The 26706-nt window shown below is 39.7% G+C and overlaps 1 protein-coding gene across 1 annotated transcript in view; it reads right to left on the reverse strand.

The window, feature by feature from the left end:
- The window catches only part of MEGF10 (multiple EGF like domains 10), a 130906-nt gene that overhangs the window by 101164 nt on the left and 3036 nt on the right, over positions 1-26706 (reverse strand). Inside the window, exons 2-3 of the mRNA XM_061150864.1 lie at positions 21292-21393; positions 19544-19644 (exon numbers count right to left, since the gene is read on the reverse strand). Of these exons, the coding sequence (XP_061006847.1) occupies positions 19544-19644; positions 21292-21393 (203 nt within the window). The remainder of the gene's footprint in view (positions 1-19543; positions 19645-21291; positions 21394-26706) is intronic.

The raw sequence follows: 26706 nt of genomic DNA on the forward strand, positions 1-26706 counted from the left end.
ATGGACCAGAGTTTCAAAAAGTTAACAAGTGCTGAAAAAAACTCTAATTCTCCTAAGCACAAATTCCTAACAACTCAGCCTACAAACTGGTTTGATGAGACAACTGCAAACCGATTCAATTTGAGAAGGATTTCGGAATCATCAGGAGACAGTTGAGAGAAGAAACCAGAAGGAAGGTACCTTCATTTGGGATGAATTATTTTCCTTCCTGTCTGGTCATGCTTGCAACTACTGGGAAAGCAGGGCGATTCTGTGGGAACTGTCACACCAGGCTCTTCTGTTTTTAGAATGGCATTCCTCTTGGTCTGACCACTTTCTACAGAGCCATGGAATTCCGTGACAAATATTCCTTCCCACAGCATGCTTTGCACCCCCGTGAATTTCTCTGCCCTATTTCATTGTGCTGATACTTGCTTCCAGACACTTTGCTTCTGGTTATCCAACATGTTTGAATCACATGTTAATAATAAACGCCAGGTCCGGGGAAAGTGAAGAGGGCAGTGATGGTCATAGTTGCCACTTTTCCCATTCCTCCTGGGTGATGGCCCCTGGACATTTCCTTTTGGACTCTGGTGCCCTCATGTCCTCTTTGCTCTCCTACTCTGTCAACGCTAACTTGAGAATAAATGGAGTTCTCATAGCCAAGGATCAATGACTAATTACAGCAACTAAGTTTATTTCCCTTGTCAGGGACATTTGCATTTCACTATGTAAGCCTTAAGCCAAATGTCTATATTAAGTGGCAGAAGTTCTTCAGAAAGGGGAGGGTCAAACATCTAAAAGAAAGCTGGCAGCAAGATCATTGCTACTAGAAGGGCTCATAAAAACCAGGGAACACAAACTCAAATGCCTGCAGGAACCAGGGGGATCAATGAAAAGAGTAAGTAGGTCAGTAAGGCTTGGAAAATCCAGACAGCATGTGCTCATTTAAAAAGGAGCAGCTCCAGGGGGGTCAAAAGGTACAAACTGCCAGTTATAAAATAAAAATAAGTCATGGGAATGTAATGTATAGGATGGTAACTATATTTAGTAATCCTGTATAGCATATCTGAAAGTTGCTAAGAGAAAAGACCATAAAAATCCTCACCACAAGAAAAACCATTTTATAACTATGTGTGGTGACAAGCATTAACTAGCCCTACTGTGGTGATCATCTCACAATATATACAAATATTGAATCATTATGCTGTATATCTGAAACTAACATATCAATTATATCTTAATTAAAAATAAATAGATAAAAGGGTAGGCTCTGATAGGCAATAGTGTCTCGTGCCTACTGCCACATAAGAAGATCAAGACAATGTTACTAATCTCTTGATGTTTCTGTAGAAGATAAAAGTCCTAGGTTTCACGTTAAAAGTTCTTTAAATGCAAATATTAAGTGGGCCAAACAAAACATGATTATGTGTCAAATCACTCAGCCTGCTAGTTTGCCACCTCCAACAGAGTATTGGCCTGCTTTATAAATACATCAGTGACGGTCTTAGAATGTTCAGAATGAAGAGCCATAAAGCTCTTTGACAGATTGCATTTTAAACTTATCCATCCTTTTCTCTTAATTTTAGTATTGACTCTTGTACTAACTGCAAATCTATGATTTATACAGCCATTTTGAATTTAATATCAAAATCAGCTTCATATACAGAAGCAGATAACCCATTGACAACTTCGCTTTTGGTAAACAACCATTTGCCATGAAATAGCTCTATGAATAATAGTTCAATACCTGGAAGACAGGCCCAGCCAATGCTGTACCAACTGATGAAGATAGTAAATAGGTGTATTATCTATACATTGGTGAAGGGAAGGAAGTGTCTGCTATATCCTGTCATGACTCAACTAAAATTTCTCTTTCTTGGGTTGTTTAAACAGACATCATCACTGTCCTTAGAGGAAACTGCAGAGTGACACAGCCAACACACCTGAAAAAGACATCTATCATGGTATCCCCCTTCAAGAACAATAACTCAGCACTCACCCACAGAGAAAAAAGCCTTTGTGGGAGCTATGGGATCCAACACCATATACGAAGGGGCCCAGAAGCAGTCTCACCTAACTGCGCATCAAGTAATAGGCACACAGACCTGTTCCCAGTTGTGGCCACTGAGTGGCCTGTGAACTCTCCAGTCCATCTTGGCCATGGTCTAGGAACCCCAAGAGAACAATGTATTAGACAATAACACCTGGATAAGATAGCCTTTAAGAAGTACCAGGTGTCTAGAGGAGAAACTCCAGCACATCACTGGATAAAAAAATATGTATATATCAGTTTGGACACACTGGAGAGGGTAAGAGGAATGGTTAGACTTTATGCGCACCACCCTACCCATAGCGCATGTTGAGAGAGTCCTTCTCGTCCTGTGATTTCTCATGTGGGGGAAAGCTAGTGCATATGAATGAGTGGAGCTTCCCCCCAGCTGTGTAGGACTTTGTCAGAGAGGCCCCTCTCTCTCTTACTGTGTTCAAGAGTATGGAGTTGTGAGCTACATGACCAGAGGGAGGGAAGAAGACTGGGAGAAAAGCAGAAAGAAATCTCAGAGGGCATTAAAGAAATGTGGATCCAACTATGCATGTCACAGAGTCTATCACAAAGCCCACCCACATGCCAAAGCGGATGTTGAGCCTGTGGATAGCCCCAACTGGTCCATGGGCATTCCCAATACTCTGTGCACCTCAACCAACACCACCCCCTACTATTTATCCAGCTTACTGTGCAAGCTGCCAACAGAGGTGAGAATGAGCTTTGGCAAACTGCTACTGAACTCATGAAGAAAGCTCGCCTCAATCTGTGGACCAGGGAGAGATCCCAACTTGAGATTTAGCTCTCCCCTTGGAAGAGCAAAAGGCAGGGTGTCAGTCCCCAGGTTACTGCACTGTAGAATGTAGAGAAGCCATTCAAGTTTAAGGCTTCTCACATAAGAGGGAGCAGGAAGCATGGAGCAGGCGTATCAATCAGTTCAGTTCAGTCGCTCAGTTGTGTCCGACTCTGCAATCCCATGGACTGCAGCACGCCAGGCTTCCCTGGCCATCACCAACTCCCAGAGCTTACTCAAACTCATGTCCATCGAGTCGGTGATGCCATCAAACCATCTCACCCTCTGTCGTCCCCTTCTCCTCCTGCCTTCAGTCTTTCCCAGCATCAGGGCCTTTTCCAATGAGTCAGTTTTTCACATCAGGTAGCCAAAGTATTGAAGCTTCAGCTTCAGCATCAGTCCTTCCAATGAATATTCAGGACTGATTTCCTTTAGGATAGACTGGTTGGATCTCCTCATAGTCCAAGGGACTCTCAAGAGTCTTCTCCAACACCACAGTTCAAAAGCATCAATTCTGCGCTCAGCTTTCTTTATAGTTCAACTCTCACATCCATACATTTCTATTGGAAAAATCATAGCTTTGACTTGACAGACCTTTGTTGGCAAAGTAATGTCTATGCTTTTTAATATGCTGTCAGGTTGGTCATCGTTTTTCTTCCAAGGGGCAAGCGTCTTTTAATTTCATGGCTGCAGTCACCATCTGCAGTGATTTTGGAGACCAAGAAAATAAAGTCTCTTACTGTTTCCATTGTTTCCCCATCTATTGAACAGTTCCCCATCTATTCCCCATCTATTGATCAGTTCCCCATCTATTCCCCATCTACTGATTAGTGATCAATGCAAAGAAATAGAGGAAAACAAGAAGAGGTGGCAAGAATACACAGAAGAATTATACAAAAAAAGATGTTCATGACCCAGATAACCATGATGGCATACCAACAGAAGGTCTCAGAAAGTCTCAGAATCCCCAACAGAGCTGACAGAAGACATTTTTATCTACCAAAATCAGTAAGGAAAGACAGAGGAGGTGACTGCTACTGCAAAAGTGAAAACAGAAACAAAAGAGTTCAAGGAACATTAAATATCAAGGAGACATGACATCACCAAAGAAGCATAATAATCTCTGGTAACCAACATCAAAGGCATGGAGACCTGAGATTTACCTAATAAAGAATTCAAAACAGCTTTTTAAAAAGAAGCTCAATAAACTACAAGAAAACATGGAAAGACAATTCAATAAGATCAGAATAAATACACAAACAAGAAGCTTAATAAAGCAATGGAAATCATAAAAAAAGAACCAAACAAATTCTGGCTCTGAAGAATATAATGAATAAAATGAAAAATAGAGAGCAATACAATAGAGAGCATCAACAAAGGAATTTATCAAACAGAAAAAAGAATCTGTGAAAAGGAAGACAGACAGAGGAGAACAAAGGAAAAAAGAATAAAAAAGAGTTAAGAAAGCCTATGTTATCTATAGGGTACCAAAAAGGGAATCAACAGCAAATCATGAAAGAAAAGAGAGGGAAAAGGAAGCAGAAAGCTTATTTAAATAAATAATGGCTGAGAACGTCCTAAGTGTAGGAGAGATTTGGATATTTTAGTACATGAACCTCATAAGTCACCAAACAAATTTGACTTAAAGAGATCTTCTTTAAGTCACATTATTTAAAAACTGTCAAAAATTTAAGACAAAGAGAGAATCTTCAAAGCAGCAGGAGAAAATAAACTTATAACTTACAAAGGAGCCCTCATAAAACGATGGGCTGACTCAGTAGAAAGCTTAAAAGCCTGGAGATAATGATCTATTCAAAGTCTCAAAAGACAAAAACCACTAAGTGAGAAAACTCTATTCAGCAGTTGTCCCTCAAAATGCAGGAGAAATAACAAACTCTCCCAGAGAAACAAAAGCTGAAGGAGTTCATCACCATTGTTAACTTCCTTTAAGAAATTCTAAAAAGCTTTCTAAGTCTGTGAGTCTCTTTCTGTTTTTTCAGTAAGTTCATTTGTTTCATTTCTTTTTAGATTCCACATTTAAGGATGTCATATGATATTTCTCTCCAATACAAAATAAAAAGTTTTAAGTTTGGGGGGGAAATGCTAAAAAGAGTTCTTTGAGCTGAAATAAAGGGATGCTAATTATTAAAATAAAAATATGAAAATATATAACACACTGGTAAAGGCAAGTATAAGTCAAATTTAGAATACTCTGATACAAACAGGATACATGCACTCCCAATTCACTACTTATTATTATATATATCACTAGTAATTCACATAAGACATGGAAATAAACAAAATGCCCACCAATAGATGCCTAAAAGAAATGAAAACAATCCTAAAAACATACCAACTTTCAAGACCAAGTCAAGAAGTAGATAATCAGAGCAGACCAATTACTAATAAAGAATCTGAGTCAGCAACTAAAAATCTTTCAACAAAGTCCAGCACTGGACAGTTTCATGTGATAATACAACCAAACATATAAAGAGTTAACACCTATCCTTCTCAAACTCTGCTAAAACTCCCAAACTCATTCTACAAGTCCATCACTTGTTCTTCAGTAGTTAAGTCATGTCTGACTCTTTGCAGCCCCTTGGACTGCAACATGCCAGACTTCCCTGTCCTTCACTATCTCCTGGAGTTTGCTCAGATTCATGTCCATTGAGTCAATGATGCTATCTAATCATACCTGTTGCCAAAACCAGACAAAGACTCTCAAAAAAAAAAAAAAAAATTACAGGCCAATATTTTTGATGAATAAATATACAAAATTCCCCAACAAAATATTAGCAAATTGAATTCAGTAATATATAAAAAGGATCATACACTAAAACAGGTACATGAAAAGGTGCTTGTCATCACAATTATCAGGAAAATGCAAATCAAAACCACAAGGAGGTATCACCTTACCTCACAACTGTTAGAATGGCTATCATCAAAAAATGAGATAACAAGTGTCCGTAAGGATATAGAGAAAAGGGAACACTTCTGCACTGATAGTGGGAATGAAAATTGATATGGTCACTATGGAAAATAGTATGTAGGCTACTGAAAAAATTAAAAATTGAACTTACATATGATTCAGCAATCCTATTTCTGGGTACATATACAAAGGAAATAAAATCAGTATCTCAAAGAGATATCTGCACTACTCTGTCTAATGCACAACCATTCATCATAGCCAAGATGTGAAAATAATTCAAATTTCCTTTGGCTGATGAGTGGATAAAAATATGTGAGATCATATAATATATGTGTGTATATATATATGTATGTATGTGGGTGTATACATATACACCCACATACATACATACACACACATATTCAACAAACTATTACTTATCCACAAAAAAGAAGGAAATTCTGCCATTTGTAACAACATGGATGGCCCTGAAGGCATTATTCTAAGTGACGTAAGTCAGACAGAGAAAGAGAAATACTGTATGATATCATTTATATGTAGAATCAGAAAAAGATGGACTAATAGTAGAATGGTGGTTTCCAGGGGGTGAGAGTGAGAAAAATGGGGGGCTGTTTGTCCAAGGGCACAAACTCTCAGTTGTAAGATGAATAATTTCTTGGGAGCTAATGTACAGCAGAGTGATTTTAGATAACAATATTGTACTACATACTTAAAAGCTGTTAAGAGAGTAAATTTTAAATATTCTCACCACAAAAAATAAGTGGTAATTATGTTAGATGAAGGAGGTGTTAACTAACCCTCTATGGTAATCATTTTTCAGTATGTAAGTCTATCAAATCATCACACTGTATACGTTAAACTTACACAATGTTATATGTCAATAATATCTCAATAAAGTTGAAGAAAACAAGAAAATAAACATCTAAAGAGTTTCTGATAAAGTTAAATATTTATAATTTTACCAGTCTAAGGTTATATAAAAGCAAACCAAAGGCCTTACAGCATCATTTCCCAAATAAGTAGACTCTGGAAACTATCAGTCCCATTCTGTTCTTAGAAGAAATAGAAAAGAGGAGCAAAGGGGTAGGGAATTGCATGGTCAAGTAAGTTTGAGACATGCCTTTACTCCAACAAAAATTTAAAAGTCAAATTTAAATTTTTGAGAACGGGAATCTAAGACAAGTAAATCCAATTTTACTGGCTAAATGCAACAGTGAATTCTGCAAAGAGCACTCAGTAGCTCACCCCAGGGCCATTCAACTACACATGATGCCCAGGGGGTCCAAGTCTCTGGACACCTATTCTCTTCTCTGGATCAACAGACAGATTTCATCTGAGGTAGCACATTTCTTTTTCTGTCCCTTGGTTACATGCTAAGTTCAATCAACTGATTCAGTTGTTTTTAAAGCTTGGGGCTTCCCTGGTGGCTCAGTGGTAAAGAATCTGCCTGCCAGTGCAGGAGATGCGGGTTCGATCCATGGATCAGGAAGATCCCCTAGAGATGGGACTAGCAACCCACTCTAGTATTCTTGCCTGGGAAATCCCATGGACAGAGGAGCGTAGAGGGTTATGGTCCATGGGATCACAGAGTCGAACACAACTCAGCAACTAAAACAAACAATAAAATTAAAGTTTAAACCTCAGTTTGGGTGGCATATGTATAGACTTGTCATAACAGCCTTTGCTTCTCCAATGAGCCCAGCTGGTCAGGGAGGCCCACCTTCACACCCTGCTGCCCTCTGTAACCTGAGACGGCTGCTATTCTATGTGGTGGTTCTCTTGGAACTCTAGATAATTTCCTTTCAATCTTTTTAAGAATTACTCATCAAGGAAAAAAAGAAAAAAAAACTACATCTGGAACTTGGGCTATTACTGTAGCTTCAGGAAAGAACACGGGCTTCCCTGGTGGCTCAGTGGGAAAGAATCCGCATGCAACACAGGAGACCTGGGTTCGATCCCTGGGTCAGGAAAATCGCCTGGAGAAGGAAATGGCAACCTATTCCAGTATTCTTACCTGGAGAATCCCATGGACAGAGGAGCTTGGGGGGCTGCAGTCCATGGGGTCACAAAGAGTCAGACACAACTGAGCAGCTATACTTCCAGGCTTGTGGAAGATTATCTCCTGGAGGAGGCAATGGCACCAATATTCTTACCTGGAGAATCCCATGGACAGAGGAGCCTGGCGGGCTACAGTCCAGAGACTCACAATGAGTCGGACATGACTGAGGGACTGAACGCACACACCAGGAAAGATCAGTACCCACAGAGCACTGCCCGTATCAGTCTCTCCCTTTAGCATCTGTGTATGTGGTTGGAGGGGTGTACTAAGTTTACCACTGGATTATTTGTGAAAGTGCTGACAGCAGCTATCCCAGACTAAAAAATGCAAGTTCATCATCACCTGGTCATGCCACTATTTTGTGGTTGGTCACTTAGATCAAAATGTAATTTTCCCATTACTTTTAAATTAGCTCTCTCTAAAAAGTTATAGTGCAATAAAAAAAATTGCTTCTCAGTTCTGAGCATTTATATTAGCTATTATCTGTCCCCGTAAGGAGACTGCATACATGACTGGAACTGTAAAAATTCTCCCTGTCTGCAAAGACTGAAATAGCAGAAACTAATTTTCTAGAGTTAAGGTAAAGCTTTCCATTGTTTTCCTTTGGCCCTGTCTCCATGGGACTCTAAAGTCAAACTTTCTTAAGGAAAAAACAGGCAGAAGACAAGATGTCCATCTGTTTAGATGAAGGCTAAACATAGAAGTCTTATTATCATTATTAAATTCAGGGTTTCTATCTATAAAATCCTAAGTAGTCAGCATGCATTATAAGCAATAAAACAAAAAAGGTTTCCTGCATTGTTTATCAGATTTCCAATCTTCACTACTAGCAGATACCAAAGACCCAAATCAGAAAATGTAAGTTAGGTTCTAATAGATGTGTGGGAAAATTGGAATTTCTGCTGGTGCAGTATGTGGACAAAGAATCTTTCCCAGTATTTACTGGTACATTCCTCTGAACCAAGTCGGGCTCCATGGCAACAGAAGGCAGGGTCCCTATGGAAACATGAAAAAATCCACTGCCAGTGGCAGAAAGGGCATCACGGGTAGGTGTACTTAGGAACATACCATCTGGTTTTGCTGTCAGTTCAGGGTCTCTTTGGATAGCGTAACAGGATTGTCTCACTTTTATCTGTACTCAAAAGGGTCTGCTTAAAAGAGTCTACACACCAAGGTTGTTTGGAAATATTTGACAAGATCACAACTTTATTATTAAACAAGCCTGTGAGTGTGAGAGTCAAATCAGGAACAGAAAGCTCTGATTGCCTTCAACTTCAGAGAGATGCTCCTTCTCCCCTAAATCCTCACCATGTTCCCCAAATGCCCCAGAAAAGCACCGCTCATCCAAAACAGTCCTCTGCCAAAAGCTGAATCTTCACAGCCCCAAACAAGGCTTTTGCCCTGTACTCTAGCTCTTCTCATCCAGAAAAATCTGAGTCCAAAACTTTTCAGCAGCAGCAGATCAAAATGACATGAAGCCTGGACAAAGAATTAAATGTGTCCCTCCACCATCTCCCTTGGACAGCAAAGAGATCAAACCAGTCAATCCAAAAGGACATCAGCCCTGAATATTTCTCGGAAGGACTGATAGCTGAAGCTCCAAACCTCTGGCCACCTGATAGGAAGAGCCAACTCATTGGAAAAGACCCTGATGCTGGGAAAGATTGAGGGCAAGAGGAGAAGGGGGTGACAGAGGATGAGATGATTGAATGGCATCACTGACTCAATGGACATGTGTTTGAGCAAACTCAGGGAGATAGTGAAGGGCAGGCAAGTTGGACACACTGCAGTTCATGGGGTTGCAAAGAGTTTGGCACGTCCAAGCAACTGAACAACAGCAACTCCATCATCTCCAGGTGAGGGAAACAAGAACCCACAGGAAGTTCTTTCCAAAACCCTTGCCCATTCGGCCAGTTCCCCAAACCTGTATTTCCCCTCCAGTGGCTGACAGTGGGGCAAAATTGAAAATGTTTTTCCATTCCTTAAACAAAATTGCTGACAATATTATCCTGAGTTAGCCTGCCAAATATTACAGCTCACAAAGAGAAAGCTCATTATTCCTGGAGACAAGGGCAGGAATAGCACATATAACTTCTGTTAATTGGAGAAGGTATAACATGAACCTATGACCAGGTGCATAATTCAGGAACCACATTTGATATCTCCATGACTTAAGAGGTCCAAAATGTCATAGGATGCCAGAAAGAGTCTAACACAGGGATGGCAAATGTGGGGCACTCGGGCCACCCAATGACCGTGACAGAAATCATTAATGAGTCACTCTGTTCTCCCTCTTAGCACAGACATGGTCTCATGATGGTCTTACTCTCTTCTAAACATGATGTTCCAGGTAGTGGCTCCTAAGAGATGTTACCCTCTCTCCCCAAAGGGAAACTTTTTGTTAATTCCAGTCCAATATAACATAACATTCCAATATAAAAGAAGACATAGGAAGAAATCTATGAGTTATGTGGCAAACAGCCTAACCGGGCCCCCTGAAGAACCACCCAGATGGCGTATCTTTCTCCTGGAAGGAAAACAGTCCTGGGTTAAGTAAGCTGCAGATGTCTTTAAGCTCTTAACCCTAAATTTCAGTTTACAACCCACTGCTTACTGATACATGACATTCAAGCAAGAGTCAAGCTCATTTGCAGGAATTATTTATTACATAAACACAGACCAGAGTTCTAGCTCCTTCTTTGCCTCCAGCCAGTTCAGTTTTTTCACAAAACTGGCCAAATGAAAAATCAGCTGTGAATATTCATTCAGTGCTATGGTAATCAATTGTCACACTGCTCTCTGCTAAGCACAGGAAATCATATACAGTTCAGTGTGTGGGAGTGGAGGCTTCTCATGTACGGTTCCAAAGTTCTCTTACTGGGTGCAAAGACAGCCAGGGCACATCCTTGGGAACTGGTCCTCTACCACCAGGGCTGGCCTACTAGACCACAGGGTGGCAACTCAGTCCCCAAACCTCTTCTTGTGTCTCCCCTGCAAGTCACACGGGCTGCAAAGCCTGCATCACAGCTTTAACTTGACGTGAGTGTTTGACCTCCACCATCTAATAAAAGGGGCTTCCCAGGTGGTGTGAGTGGTAAAGAACCCACCTGATAAAGCAAGAGATGTTAAGAGACATGGATTTGATCCTTGGGTTGGAAAGATCCCCTAGAGGAGGACACGGCAACCCACTGCAGTATTCTTGCCTGGAGAACCCCATGGACAGAGGAGCCTGGTGGGCTACAGTCCGTGGGGCTGCAAAGAGTTGGACACGAGTGAGCCAACTAAGCACACATATACGCATCTAAGAAAAGTAGACAACAGAGTCAAGTTCACCACAGAGGAAACAGTCATCACAAATGTCCTTTCCTCTGCAGGAGCATCCAGCTACAGAAGACGGGGCATAGAGACTAAGGACGGGAGCTGCACTGGGGAAGAGCCCCAGGCCGTGACCTCTGTCCACTCACAGTCCTGCTGCAGGCAGCCCCGCTCCCAGTGATCTGCTTTCTCTGCCATCAGTCACGGACGTGGGAGGCAGAATGCATTTCTAGTCTCATCTTCGGATTAGCCAATCCTTCCCAAGGAGGGACAGTTGCCAACTTCTCATTCTGCTGTTTTGCTGTGAGCTTTTCCTAGTCCCAAGAGACCAAATTTACAAGCAACTCCCACTTGCAAAGAGGTCAGGCACCAAAGACGTGTTTGGAAATCAGTCGTGTGTAAACCCAACACATCTTCCTAAAGTTCTAATGTTGCTAACAGCGGTTAGATGCCTAGGACAGCCTCAAGTCCTTATTCACTACTCAAGTACAAGAACATGGGGATCACGAGTCTGGGTCTCAACTCCTTTCCACCAACCCACAAGCTCACGTGTCGCAGTCTAGGACTGCTGGGGGTGCCCTCACTGCTACAAGGGAAGAGATCATGGCTCTCTCCTTGGTGTTGATGGTGGGGGCCGTGGGAGAAGTCAAGTGGCCACCCTGGCTCCAAACCATTCCTGGTGAGGCCTTGGGAGAGGGGGACCTGTGGACCCTAGGGTGGGGAGAATGGATCCCAGTGACAGTGGTAAGGGTAAGGAGCTCGAAGCACCTGCTGGTTTGACTCCTGGCATTTAATACTCAAGTCTCAGTCTCAAACTATCTCCTTTACCAGCTGGGAAATCAGCCCATTTCTCTCTCCACTGCCACCTATTGTTTCTAAACAGCATTTCTATAGCTGTTTGAAGAACAAAGCAGTCTTTATCCCCCTTGAAACCAAAATACAAGTAGCTAACAAATATGTATTTCTTACGAGAACAGCAACACTAGTAAGTAAGGAAATGCAAAGAAAAGCAAGGTACTCTTGTCACCCAGAAGCCTGGAAGCAATAATCATAGCTAGTGTTGGTAAGAATACAGGGAAGTGGGCACCCTCATATATTCCTTGTGGGCAGGCAAGTTGTTAGAAGCAATTTAGATAGCAATTTGGAAGTTTGTATCAAAAAGTCTTAAAATGTGACTCAGATTTCTCCTTTTTCCTAATATTCCATTCTTTCCTTCCTATAGAAATATATTTTTACTGGGCTCCTGACCACTCAGAATAAAGATGTCCGTGCAGCTCAAAGAGGTCACGTAACTAAGTACTCACCAAAGTAGAAATGGAATGGGATCACTTCTAGGAACTCTCCTCAGGAAACAGCTGGCATTGTCATTTGCCTCTTCTACCCACTGCTAGGGACCTAGATTGATGTGAGGAAATCAATAACGGCACATGAAGATGAAGTCTGAACCCTAGAGATGGTGGAGCAGAAGGATGAAAATTGCTGGGCTTCCTATTAGTTTACCAACCTCTGGACTCAGGTGAGAAAGAAACAAACTTTTATCTCACAGCCAAACCTAATTTTTTCTGATACAAAATACATACTCTTTGTCCCAGAAATCCTACTAAATTTGTCTTATGACTCTTTCATGTGTACAAAGAGATTCAAAATAGTTTAGCGGCTACAGTGAGCAACATTTAAGTGTCCAACATTAGAATGAGTAGGTAGGCAGGAAGGCAGAAAGGAAGGAAAGAAATAAGAAAGGAAGAAAATGTAAGTGAGGCAGTCAAAAAGTGAGGAGGAAATAGATGTTAACAGATAACCTTGGAACCCTGAATTTAAGCCAGTTTGTGCTATGCATCTTTTCATTTTAGGAACAAGATCGAAACTTTAAAAGGAAAGACTTATATGAAATCTTGAGGGATCAAGGTTGAGAAGATGGAAGATAGGAAGTGTCTAAGACTACTGATCTTGTGGAGGAAGAGCCAAACAATCTACTCTCATGACTTCAGAGAATACATGGGACCAGCACCAAGGCAAGGTGGAAGAGGATGAACAAGATGACCTCAGAGGTTATGATTTGGAATTCAAATGTAGTCAAATTCAAATGTAGACATTGGCAAAATGCAACCAGACAGTAATATTTACAAAGGATGTGTGGTCATGAAAGATGAGAACTATATGAAAAGAAAACATAAGTGTAGCAATTACCATGGTGGTTAAAGTTAGGCAAATATATATATATATATATATATATATATATATATACACATATATATACATTTATATATCTTAATGGCAAAAGATACAAAAAAAATCAATCACTGATGAGTAAAACATCTGTCAGGTGAATTTAGCTTAAGAACAAGTAGGTTTTATTATTTCTATTGTTGTTTTTTTTATTGAAGTAGAGCTGATTTATAATATTGTGTTAGTTTCAGGTGTACAACAAAGTGATTCAGTTATATTTGTCAGATTGTTTTCCAATTTAGGTTATTATAAGATACTGAATATAGTTCCCTGTATTATACAGTAAATCTTTGCTTATCTATTTTATTTATAGTACTGTGTATCTCTTAATCCCATACTCCTAATTTATCCCTCCACCTTCCCTTTCCCCTTTGGTAACAGTAAGTTCTTTTTCTATGTCAAGAAACAACTAGGTTTTGGATTTATAATTTGAGTAAATTAAAATTAATTGCTAATACTAATTGTAAAAGTGATCAGGAAAATAAATTAATAAAAAATTACCATTTATAATGACATCAAAAAGAATTTAAAACCTAGGAATAATTTCACTTAAAGAGGTGAAAGACCTTTACACTAAAAAGTATAATAAGTTGATGAAAGAAATTGAAGATACAAATACATAAAGCCTGACTCAAATACATTTGATACATTCCATGCTCATGGTTGGAAGAATTTATATTGTCAAATTGTCCATACTACCAAATTTACAGGTTCAATTCAATCTCTATCAAAATGGTATTTTTCACAGAAATAGAAAAAACAATCCTAAAATTTGCGTGGAACCACAAATGACTCCAGGTAGCTACAGTGATCTTGAGAAAGAACAAAGCTAGAGGTATCCACACTCTGTGATTTCAAACTTTATTACAAAGTTGTAGTAATCAGTATAGTACTGGCATAAAAACAGACTCATAGGTCAGTGGACCAGAATACAGAGTCCAGAAACAAACCCATACATATATGGTCAGTTAATTTGTGACAAAAGAGTCAAGAACATAAAACAGGAAACGAACAATCCTTTCAATCAATGGGGTTGGGAAAACTGTACAACCCTATGCAAAAAAAGTGAAACTGGATCATATATTACACCATACACAAAAATCTACTCAAAATGGATTAAAGACTTGAATGCAAGACCTGAAACCATAAAACTCTTAGAAGAAAACATAGGTGTAAAGTCCTTGACATGGGTTTCAGTGATGACTCTTTGGATTTACACCAAAAGCAAAGACTACAGAAGCAAAAATAAACAAATGAGACTGCATCAAACTAAAAAACTACTGCAAAGCAAACAGCGACAAGCCCGTCACCAAGCAAAAAGCAAACCTGATTAAAACACGGGCAAAGGATTTGAAAATACCTTTTCTAAAGAAGGCATACGGATGGCCAACAGGTACATGAAAAGGTGCCCATCATCACTAATCATCAGGGAAATGCAAATCAAAACCACAACGAGATATCACCTCACACTTGTTAGTAGAGCTATCATCCAACAGACAAGATACAATAAATGCTGGTAAGGATGTGGGGAAAAGGGGATCCTCGTGCATCATTAGTGGGAATGTAAAATAGGATAGCTACTATGAAAAACTGTATGGAGGTTGCTCAAAACAATTAAAAATAGAACTACCATGCTACTGCTGCTGCTGCTGCTAAGTCACTTCAGTCGTGTCCGACTCTGTGCAACCCCATAGACGGCAGCCCACCAGGCTCCTCCATCCCTGGGATTCTCCAGGCAAGAACACTGGAGTGGGTTGCCATTTCCTTCTCCAATGCATGAAAGTGAAAAGTGAAAGGGAAGTCACTCAGTCGTGTCCGACTCTTAGCGACCCCATGGGCTGCAGCCCACCAGGCTCCTCCGTCCATGGGATTTTCCAGGCAAGAGTACTGGGGTGGGGTGTCATTGCCTTCTCTGAGAACTACCATATGATCTAGCAGTTCCACTTCTGTGTATTTATCTGATGGAAACAAAACACTAACACAAAAAGATTACCTGCATCTCATGTTCACTGAAGCATTATTTACAAAAGTCAACACATGGAAACAACCTAGTGTCTGTCAGTGGATAAACGGATAAAAAAGATGCGATATGCAGATATAGTGGAATACTGTTCAGCCATAGAAAGAGTGAAACTTTGCTATTTCCAACAATATGAATAGGTCTAGAGGGTATTGTGTGGGTTCAATCCCTGGGTTGGGAAAATTCCCCTGGATGAGGGCATGGCAACCCACTCCAATATTCTTGCCCAGAGAATCCCCATGGACAGAGGAGCCCGGCAGCATACGGTCCATAGAGTCTCATAGAGTTGGACAAGACTGAAGCGACTTAGCACGCACGCAGAGGGTATGATGCCAAGTAAAATAAGTCAGACCAAAAAAAAGACATAAACTGTCTGGTTCCAATTGTATGTGAAATCTAAAAACAAAATGAAAACAGAATCACAGCTACAGAGAACAAATGAGTGGTTTCTGGCACTGGGGGTTGAGGGTGAAATGGGTGGAGGGGAATTAAGAAGCAAAACCCTCCAGTTATAAAATAAGCCACAGAGATGTAATACATAGCACAAGGAATACAGTTAATAATATTATAATAGCTTTGTAATAATTTTGACAGGTAGTTATTAGATTTATCCTGGAGATTATTTGTTAATATATGCAAATGTCAAATCACTAACCAGAAACTAACATATTTTATGTCAACTCTATTTCAATTCTTTAAGTCAAGAAAATAAATGACATTCCAGTTTTTAAAAATAATGAAACACAATCAGGCAACCACAGGAACTTTGAAAAATGAATAACCTTACAAGTGTAATTTTATGAACAGGTTAAAACCTCACAAAGGAATTACAGACATCTTCATGTATAGCAATATTTCCTTCTTGGAAAATTTTCCACTCCATTCTTTTTTCCAGCCAGATTCTTAGGAAAGGCTTCTAACCACACTATTCCCTACATTTTTTGTTTTGGCTCTTCCTGCCTAATGGTAAATGTCTGTCTTCTGAACACAGGGCCTTTTACCCAAAGTGTGCTCTGTGGACCAGCAGCTTCTGTACAGCCTGAGAGTTTAGTAGAAATGAATAATCCTGGGCAGGATGAAGCAGGGGAGGGAGGGATGGGAAGATGGGACTTGCTCTCCAGGGAAGCTACCTTAGCCACGTAAAAGAAACTATTTTTTCTAATACACGTTGCTATGTGAAGCCATCCTTTTTTTGCCTTCTAGGTAAACTAACAAAATCAAACCAAAATTATAACCAATTTGTGTGTTTCAATTCCTTTTGATAACTTGCTGGAAACAGTTAAAATGGTGACTGAGCTGGGGGCCTGGCAGCAAAACCTAGTTGAAAAAAAAAAATGATGATGAAAGCAGAAACAAGAATCATGTGTTCTCTCTTCCTTCTCCATCCACAAGGGTGTCTCAGGAGTGCCAGCCGTTGAGAGAACAGAAGATGTACCAGCGGCACCCCCGAGAACAGGGAAGTAACGGAAGCATGCCTGTCCTCTGGGGTTAAGCTATGAAATCAAGACATCAGAGTGGAGAGATACAAAAATACCCTTAAAGAGACTAAACAGCTCCCAGGCCTCTGAGGCCAGACAGTGAGCTCATTAAATGCATTAACATATCTAAAGGAAAACTGCAAGAAAAGGAAAATTTTAGTGACAAATGCTAGAGATGGCCATCCAAGCAGTCAGGAGTCATGCTGGCAAGTATGAGACTTATCTCAAGGAAGAGTTATAATATCTTTACCATCACATTATGGCAATAATTTTCACCCAGGACGGCAGTCCTGTGGGATTGCCCTGCTTTCTGAGATTAGCTGTATTACTGATGGAGGTATTGGGCTCTGGAAGGCTAGAACCATGAAGCGCTGAAATTTCTAACTAACCTTGCTCAGATCCACAATCCCTACATCAGCAGCCAATGAAATTTAGTTTCCCACTTGCCAGATCTTCAAGGAGAGAAGGTATGACTGTGTCAGCACCTCTCCAAGTTCTGTGTAACAATGAATTAGCACCCCGACTTTATATATGACTCTTAGGACTTGGATTAACAAAAAAAAAAAATCCACAAGATAGAGCTATTTTCTCAGTGTGCTGACAACTAGGCTTATAGGTTTGAATCCTGGCAAGTACACCAAGATAATGTCTCCCTGAAGAATCTTGGAAGTGGCCAGCCCGACCAGCCAGGCCTCCCCACTCTGCAAGCTGTGTGTATTCAAGGCCTTCCTCTGAAAATTTCCCATCAGCCTAGGCCACAGAGATCAGTTTGTGATTATTCTCAAAGATGTTTGATTATAAACATAATTTTTCTTATTCAGCACCATTGTTAATCAAACACATACAAATTAAGAAAAATAGCAAAAGGAAAATTGGCACAGGGTTTAAGCAAAAAGATGGGCTTTCCTGGTGGTTCAGTTGGTAAAGAATCCGCCTGCAATGCAGGAAACCTGGGTTCAATCCCTGGGCAGGGAAGATCCCCTGGAGAAAGAAATGGCAACCCACTCCAGTATTCTTGCCTGGGAAATCCCATGGACAGAGTAGCCTGGTGGGCTACAGTCCATGGGGTTGCAAAGAGTCAGACACAAGTTAACAACTAAATCACTACCGCCACATAAGCAAAAACACATTCTATACTGCTGATGGGGGTATAAATTGAAAACACACCAAATAGTCTAGGAATACGTGTATGCCTCTAACCCAGAAATTCTACTTCTATGAAGGTATCCTTACCTATTAATTATATAGATGAACAAAGATTTAATCACAATGACATCTTCTAATGTAGTCCATAATGGTTAAAACATGGAAATCATATAAATATTCAAGAGCTGATATCAGTTAAATAAACATCTATAATGCAATAAACACTGACATTTGTAAATTGTTGCAGAAGTACATTTACTGACCAGGAAAGACATTCACAATATATTTGCATTTTTTTCTTTTTGCTTAGTTACATTTTTTAATTTCTCTTCAATGAACATTTATTATCATACATAGCCTTGGTTTGGAACCGAATTTGAGATATCACTCTTTCTATATACCCTGGAGAACGGAATGGCAACCCACACCAGTATTCTTGTCTGGAGAGTTCCATGGACAGAGGAGCCTGAAGGGCTTCAGTCCATGGGGTCACAAGGAGTCGGACATGACTGAATGACTAACACTACCCCCTTTCTATATAAAGAATAGACTCCAAAGGTTAGAAGGAAGATGATACAGATACTGGTCCAAGTCCTCTCTCTATTTAGAGCAGATTAGCCTCAAATAAAATTATAAACCCATTTATAAATGGTTTATCCAAGGCCACCCAGTTGAGCGGTGGCCGAGTCAGTATTATCATTCAGTTCGGTGGAGTCTTAAGCCCAGACATGATCAGAAGTTTCTAGTGCCTCCACGTTAGAGCAGAATTCTGTCTCTTTTTACTACTCAATACCAGCATCTCATCTCAGAAAGCAAAGGTGTCCTTATAGCTTTTTGTTGAGCCAAAATATTTGAATAAAATCATTTTTAATAATACCTATCTTAAGTGTCTCTAAGAGTCCTACACCCAATAGTTAGAAAGCATAACTGCAAACTACATTCCACATGATATTCTAAGATTTCCTAAAGTGTATCATAAAACATCAAACTTCTCTCAAGACATCTCAAAATGAATCAGTGAGATGGGGAGGGGAGGGAAGGGAAGAAAGATGTGACAATGAAAAAACAAGGTCTACTTTGTGATTCAGACTCACAGCCATTTCATATTGTGAAAGCTCCTTGATAAGTCTTTCAGCCTATGTACCAGAAAAGAACATGCTGGCCCCTTGAAAGCTGACTGAAGACTCTGGTGAGTTGCTGCAGGAAGCTTATATCCCTGTTCTCCTCTCTAATGACTCCTTGACTGATTTCCAAACAGACTTTTCTTGAAGAATTGTAAGGAACATTGCAGCATCCAACCTTGAATCATCTTTCTGTAACTTCTGCTTTCTCCTCAAGTGACTTTCATTTGGAGACTTGTGACAGGACAGAGGGACATAGTGAATGCTTCCCTGCTTGCACAGGCCAAGACAGCAGCAGTGAGTATCAGGGAAGGATCCAAGATGCCCCATCTCCATAGGCCTCAATCTCCATCTCTGTAGGCTGCCATTAACAGATGCAAACGAACACTGGGAAAAATAAATGAACTTCCAAGAAACATTAAGTCTTACTTACGGACACACATTTCCCTGCTCTCATAAAATCCAGGACAACACTGGGACTTGCGCCTATACATAGTTTTTTCTCCATGTCGATAGGCGGTCCGATAACTGATTCTATATAGAGGTCAAAAAAAAAAAAAAATCACATCGTTACATCTTTTGATCTGCAATTTGGTTAGAAATCAAAAATTTATATTTTAATACCAAAAAACTATCAAACATGATATAAGTATAAAAAGCAAGGTCCTTCAATATAATAAACAAGAAACATGGGATTTATATTTTGAGCAATATTATACTAACTCACCAATTTGCTAAGAATACACTGAATGGACGCTTAAGTCAACCAGCACTTCTTCCAAGGAATCAGAAGCTTCATGTCTTCCCTACTTCACTTGAGCTATTTTATGATATTGATAAGTTTCATATGTATTACTTATCTAATCACTCATCATTTATTTATATAGGTTTTAGAGGAAGAATTCAGAGAAATCCTTTAAAAATCTATGTCAATGCATTTTTACCCTACTACAAAATAGGACATCAAAAGATGAAGACCGTTACATATAACTCAAGCTTCATTCATTTACTGATCCATTTATATAACACATGTTTATTGAGCACTTACTATATTCCAGGCATTGGGAAAAGAGCTCACAGTGAGTGAAAGAATATAAAGCTCTTGCCCTCAAGGAATTTACATTCTACTGTGGAAGACAGACCTGTATAATTTAAGATACACGTTCAACAAATATATTATCAAATAGTGGCTGGTAATGATTAAATACTGTCAAAAAATAAAGCTTGAGTAAGGGAATAGATTGTGACATGAAGGAATGCTGGTTTAGACAAAGCAGTCAAGGAAGTTTGTCCTAAGAAATAATAATGAGTGTGACATCATTTAGTGCTGCATAAATCAGCAGGTACCACATTCCACCCACAAGCCAGACATCAAGTATTTTACTAATGAAATCAAGGTAGCACAGTTTTCTTCCATATTAACATGATTATTTAATATAGTGTTTTTGTTTTCTGTTTTCACATTTATAGAAAAAATAAACATGTGGCTTATTTTTCTTAAATTTAATTCAAATTTAAGTTCATCTAAATTGAATTAGATGTTCAAGTAGAAATATATGCTAAGATAGGGTTTTTTGATATCTGGTGATATCCATATTTTACAGTATTTTCTCAGTTTTGCTTAACAGCTAGGTGACTTCAGCTAATCAAATGATGGTAATCAGTAGATGTTTTCTGTGTAAGTTCCTCAAGGGACAATCTTTTTGTATTTCCATATCTCCTGCAGCTTGGAACACGGCTACAACAACCACCTGCACTCAACAGCTATCCACTCTATGAATGGGCCCACCTTCTCAAGTGTTTATTTTTTTATTTATTTATTTTTTTGTTTTTGTTGAAATTTTATTTTTATTTATTTTTTTCATTTATTTTTATTAGTTGGAGGCTAATTACTTTACAATATTGTAGTGGCTTTTGCCATACATTGACATGAATCGGCCATGGATTTACATGTGTTCCCCATCCCGATCCCCCTCCCACCTCCGTCCCCATCCCATCCCTCTGGGTCTTCCCAGTGCACCAGCCCTGAGCACTTGTCTCATGCATCCAGCCTGAGCTGGTGATCTGCTTCACCCGTGATAGTATACTTGTTTCAATGCTATTCAAGTGTTTAATATTTCTGACTGTGTCAGACTCCATTCCACTATGCCAAATAAATAAACACATCTGAGTTTCCACTACCTGTGCCGCGTGCATTTAAACCAGTTCAGAATGTCGGTGCAGCTAGTGTAGTAAATTTGATCAAAAGGATGTGGATATGACTCTTGCACAGTCACGGAGTAGCTGAAAAGAAGAGAAAAGAGAAGCAGTCAGTATTTCTCTTACATTAATGATAGACTATGTAGCAAAAAACAGTCACTGGCTAAATTATCTGTACTTACAACTCCACCCTGACTTTTAACAGAATCTCCATGTTTTGATGGGTTTCTATTTGAACTTGAACCCTAAAATTTCCAACATTAAAGTATTTAAAACACAAGAGTTTATGCTATAAATTTCAAAAAATTTCTCATTTACTTTTCACCCAAAACTCTGATATTACTAAGTTTAAAAGCATACCATTACAGGGACTTCCCTGGTGGTCCAGTGGCTAAGACTCCATGATCACAATGGAGGGGGCCTGGGTTCAATCACTAGTCAGAGAACTAGATCCCACGTACTGCAACTAAGAACCAAGGCAGCCAAATAAATAAATATTTTTTAAAAATCACCACATATTTTTCTGTAATTTTTAGTTGCATCCCATACCCTGTGGTCCAGGGATATCAAGACCTTTCAAAAAAACTTTTCATCATAGGCTTCAATAAATAATAGCCATAGCTGAGCTGGTAAAGAATCCATCTGCAATGCAGGAGACCTGGGTCAGGAAGATCCGTTGGAGAACAGATAGGCTACCCACTCCAGTATTCTGGCCTGGAGAATTCCATGGACTACAGTCCATGGGGTCACAAGGAGTCGGACATGACTGAGCAACTTTCAATTCAAAAATTAAATAATAAGTGTAATCAGCAAATCTGAGTACATTTTGCTACTGATCTTGGAAAATCAGAAAGTATATTTCTCTGATTGGAACTTCAAATAATTTTCTTTCTTGCACCTGCCCTACTTTCAGGTAGTGGAAGAATATATACAGCCTCTACATAGAAGCTATACAGAAGCCTTTAAACCTGATTCTAAACATATGGCTGAGACAATTAGCCTGAAATAATCATACTAACACCCAGATGCTACTTAAGCAGTCTGTTTTCCAATATATTTTCATTAATAGATTCTTGTAAGAGTAAAAACATGCAATCTGATGGGTCTAAGAATGTGGCTGAAAAGATCCAGAAAATATAAAGAATATTCCTTGTTCAATTCCTTACTTTATTTCAAAGCAGTCTATTGCATGCTCAAGAGATTAGATTTCTTGCCTACAGGAAAATCTGGAGAATCCCCTTTACAAAACAATTTATTTTATATTTTTTAGCAGTCTCTTAAAGATTTCCACTAGAATCTTTAATTCATGCTAACAATAATAACAACAAAAGTGGGCCACAATCATGGACTCAGTTGGACTCACCAAGTGAGTCACTTGCCGATCAACAGGCCAAGTTCATTAAAAGGAACTATGAACCACAGAAAGCATGGAAGGAATGGGGTTAAAATTTCTACATGAAGAATTCAGGTTAGATAAAGAAAAGAAACTCTTGATTTGAAAGCTAAGCTGTACTGGCCTCATACACAGTGCTATTTCTTTCTCCAGGTGGTCTCTCTCAGTCGCCATGAGACATCCATCAACTCATCATACTATTCAAACTCTGTGTATTTGATTCTTTGGGACATTGCAACTTGATTTCTAAGTAAATTTAGGGATCCTCCACAGGTCGGAGGCAAATGTAGTAGGTCCTCATGAAAAGATCACTGGATAAGAAGAAGGCAAGATTATTAGCATCTTGATCTGATACTGAGAACCTGGCTGACCTTCAGCAGGGAATCTCACTTCCTTGGATTTACCACATTGTAAAGCAATGGGGTAAGAAGTGTTCTTGAAGATCCATTCCCACTTGGCTTCTGTATTTCTAACATACATTTCACAAAACTACTTCCTTCTACTCCAGCAGACGACACCTGCAAGAACAGGTTCAGACGAGCATCAAGTATGCAATCACCTACATCGCTGATATAACTCCTTTTGGGTAAGCCAAGAGGTCTCTGTTAAAATATAAGTTTTCTTGGGATGAAATATCACATGAAGCTGTTTAGATTTTCTTCAGGCCCCTAGCAGTGTCCTGAGGTTTGCTGTAGTTGTTGTTGTTTAGTACCAAGTCGTGTCTGACTCTTCGTGCCTCCATGGACTGTAGCCCGCCAGGCTCTGTGGGACCTCTGTGGGATTTCCCAGACAACAGTACTGGAGTGGGTTGCCATTTCCTTTTCCAGGACATCTTCCCAACCCAGGGATCAAACCTGTGTCTCCTGCATTGGCGGGCAGATTCTTTACCACTGAGCCACCTGGGAAGCATCCTGAAGTTCACGTTGATGCAAATTCTAAGCCTTTCTTCACCAATTCTTTTCCCTCCCTATCCAGAGTCCCTTGGATGACAAGGAGATCAAACCAGTCCATCCTAAAGGAAATCAACCCTCAATATTCATGGGAAGGACTGATGCTAAAGCTGAAGCTGTGGTATTTTGGCCACCTGATATGAAGAGCCGACTCATTGGAAAAGACCCTGACCCCGCAAAAGATAAAAGGCAGGAGGAGAAGGGGATTACAGAGGATGAGGTGGCTGGATGGCATCACTGACTCAATGGAGATGAGTCTGAGCAAGCTCCAGGAGATGGTGAAGGACAGGGAAGCCTGGCATGCTGTAGTCCTTGGGATGGCAAAGAGTCGGACACAACTGAGTGACTGAACAACAAGCCAGCAGCTTGCAAATAACTGAATCTTGAGGCCTGCAGCATTATTTCTCCATTCCATTTCTAGTGGAGAGAAAAGTGAATGAGTGCCCTCTGTGTATGGACCTGTCATCTAGGCAGTCTTACATTACCCATGTGCAAAAACAGAACAACTTTCCACATGTGCTATGGGAATGAAGAAGGAACAACTCTACATTAATGTTTCTTGGTGAAAAAATGTAATCTACCAGGCTCTACAGTAATAATTTAGCCTAACTAAATCAGTTCGTTAGAACCAGATCTGATGCAGTATTCCCATAATTTCACATGCTATGTTATAGTGTTAAGATCTGAATGCCTTGGAGTGTAAAAGCAATAATCAACTAAGGGACCTTGGCCAAACACTCGCCATTGCATATGATGGGGGAGCTGACTCCACAAGCAAATGTGAAAAGTGTTTTCACTAATCCCTTGCAGTCTGGAAAGTTGCCTCAAAAAGGGAAAATGTTAAAGCACATGAATTTCCTCTTCTGGACATTTGCTGCTCATTAATAGCTTACATTTGCAGGATGTTTCTCTGCTTTTAGGATATAAAAAAAGCTCTTCTCTATAAAAGGGTAATTAAACCATTAAGGATTCCAAATCAACAAACATTTATTAAACAAATTCTATGTAATTCCTTCCTTCAAAGGGCTCTTAAAAGAGGCCAACACGTAAAAGCTAAAATAACCTGCTTTTACTTTAACAGAGAAATATACACATTTCAGGGGAAATCAAACCATAAAATTTACCAAAGTTGAGCATTTCTCTTCAGTCTTGACACTTCTCATTAGAATTATTCATAGTTTCAAACTTAATGAACAACAGGCTAAATATAAATTACTTTTCACATTGATCAGATACTGAGGTTTCCACTCAAACTTAAAGGAGACGGATTCTGAGCTTCTTCACCCCAAATTTCCTTTCTGTTCTTTTTAATACATTCTTTTTCTTTTCCAAACAATCTCTGTCTTTTATTTCTCATTTTTAACGATATTATAATCACACCAGAAAATCTGGAAAACAAATTTTTAAGAAGAAAGGGAGAAAATTGTATAACTCTTACCTAATTACCCATAGCATTTTCCTGTACTTCTCTTACCATCCCTAGGGGTTTTTAGCTTTTAGCTTTAGTTTAGCTTTTTTTGCTTTTATATTTTCATACTCATGCTAGCCACATAATTTTAAATCTACTTTTTGAATTTAAGCGTATGTCATAAGCATTTTTCCCTGTTAGTAAATAGTCTTCAAATTATGACTGCCAAATACTTGTGACTACACCTAATTTGCTCAGTACCCACTTATCATTAGACAATCAAATTGTCATTTTCCAAGGGTCCACTTTATGGAAGCTGTGTGCTCACACCATGAAGACAAAAGTCCCTGAGAACTGGAGGACATCCCCTGCTCCTTAGCACTACTTCTTTGGATAATACCTGGGTTGCTGTTTGAACTCAATTAGCACCTTGGCTAACCAGTCCACATCACCATGTTCATCTGCAGGGGCTCTTAAAGTCACAGAATGGGAAGGGATCTTGTTGATTGTCTAGTCCAGAGGTCCCCAATCTTTCTGGTACTAGGAACCAGTTTCGTGGAAGACAATTCTTCCACAGACTGGGATGGGGGCAGGGAGGGGGAGAAGGTTAGGGGATGATTCAAGCGCATTACCTTAATTGTGCACTTTATTTCTATTATTATTACATCAGCTCTACCTCAGATCATCAGGCTCTAGATCCTAGAGTTTGGGGACCCCTGGTCTAGTCCAATCCCATTTTCATCACAAATAAGCCACACTGAGCTCCTGGTACTAGTGGACAGTCTGGAGCCAGCACTTTAACACCAAGACCCCCAGACACCATCCTGTACCCCTGCTGCCTCTCAGATATTATAGAATATCGAAAGCTTCTAAAGCAAGCAGTGAAACGGTGGGATAAAAACTGTAGGTCCCAACTGTACATTATTTTCAGGCTCAAGATGCAAAACCCTTCATTTCCTGCTTGTTTGTTTAATTTTTTCAAACACACTGAAAACATATCATCACCATGATTTTAACCTATTAAGTATTATCTGGGAGGAACCCCAGCAAGATTTAATTTAAGGTCAAAGAACAGGGTAGGGGAAGCCATCATCACTTGGACTCATTCCAAAGTGGTTAATTACATTTTATCTGCCTAAATTATCCTGTTACTTTAATCAAATATGGTAATAATTATCATTTCTTATCTCTGCTCACTTCAGGAATGCAGCTTCAATAATTGCCACTCCTGTGTCTCACCCTCAAGGGGTTGGGCAGAGAATGGTTTCTCTTCATTTGTGCCTTCTTTAGAAGAAACCCTCGTAGGTGGAAATACTTAAACTCACACAACAGGGAAAGGAGATGGGGAGAAGGGACAGATGATTCATGGAGTTATTCATTTTCCAAAGGGATGCTGTTCAGAATTCTCTAATAACAAGTATCTCTTGTGTATTTTAAATGACTTAATTCTCCTTAATTTTACTTTGGGCTTCCCTGATATCGGTTGATAAAGAATCCGCCTGCAATGCAGGAGACCCCATTTCGGTTCCTGTATTGGGAAGATCCGCTGGAGAAGGGATAGGCTACCCACTCCAGTATTCTTGGGCTTTCCTTGTGACTCAGCTGGTAAAGAATCCGCCTGCAATGCAGGAGACCTGGGTTCAATC

The sequence above is a fragment of the Dama dama genome, chromosome 9 (genome assembly GCF_033118175.1).
Source record: "Dama dama isolate Ldn47 chromosome 9, ASM3311817v1, whole genome shotgun sequence".
NCBI classification, from domain to species: Eukaryota; Metazoa; Chordata; class Mammalia; order Artiodactyla; family Cervidae; genus Dama; species Dama dama.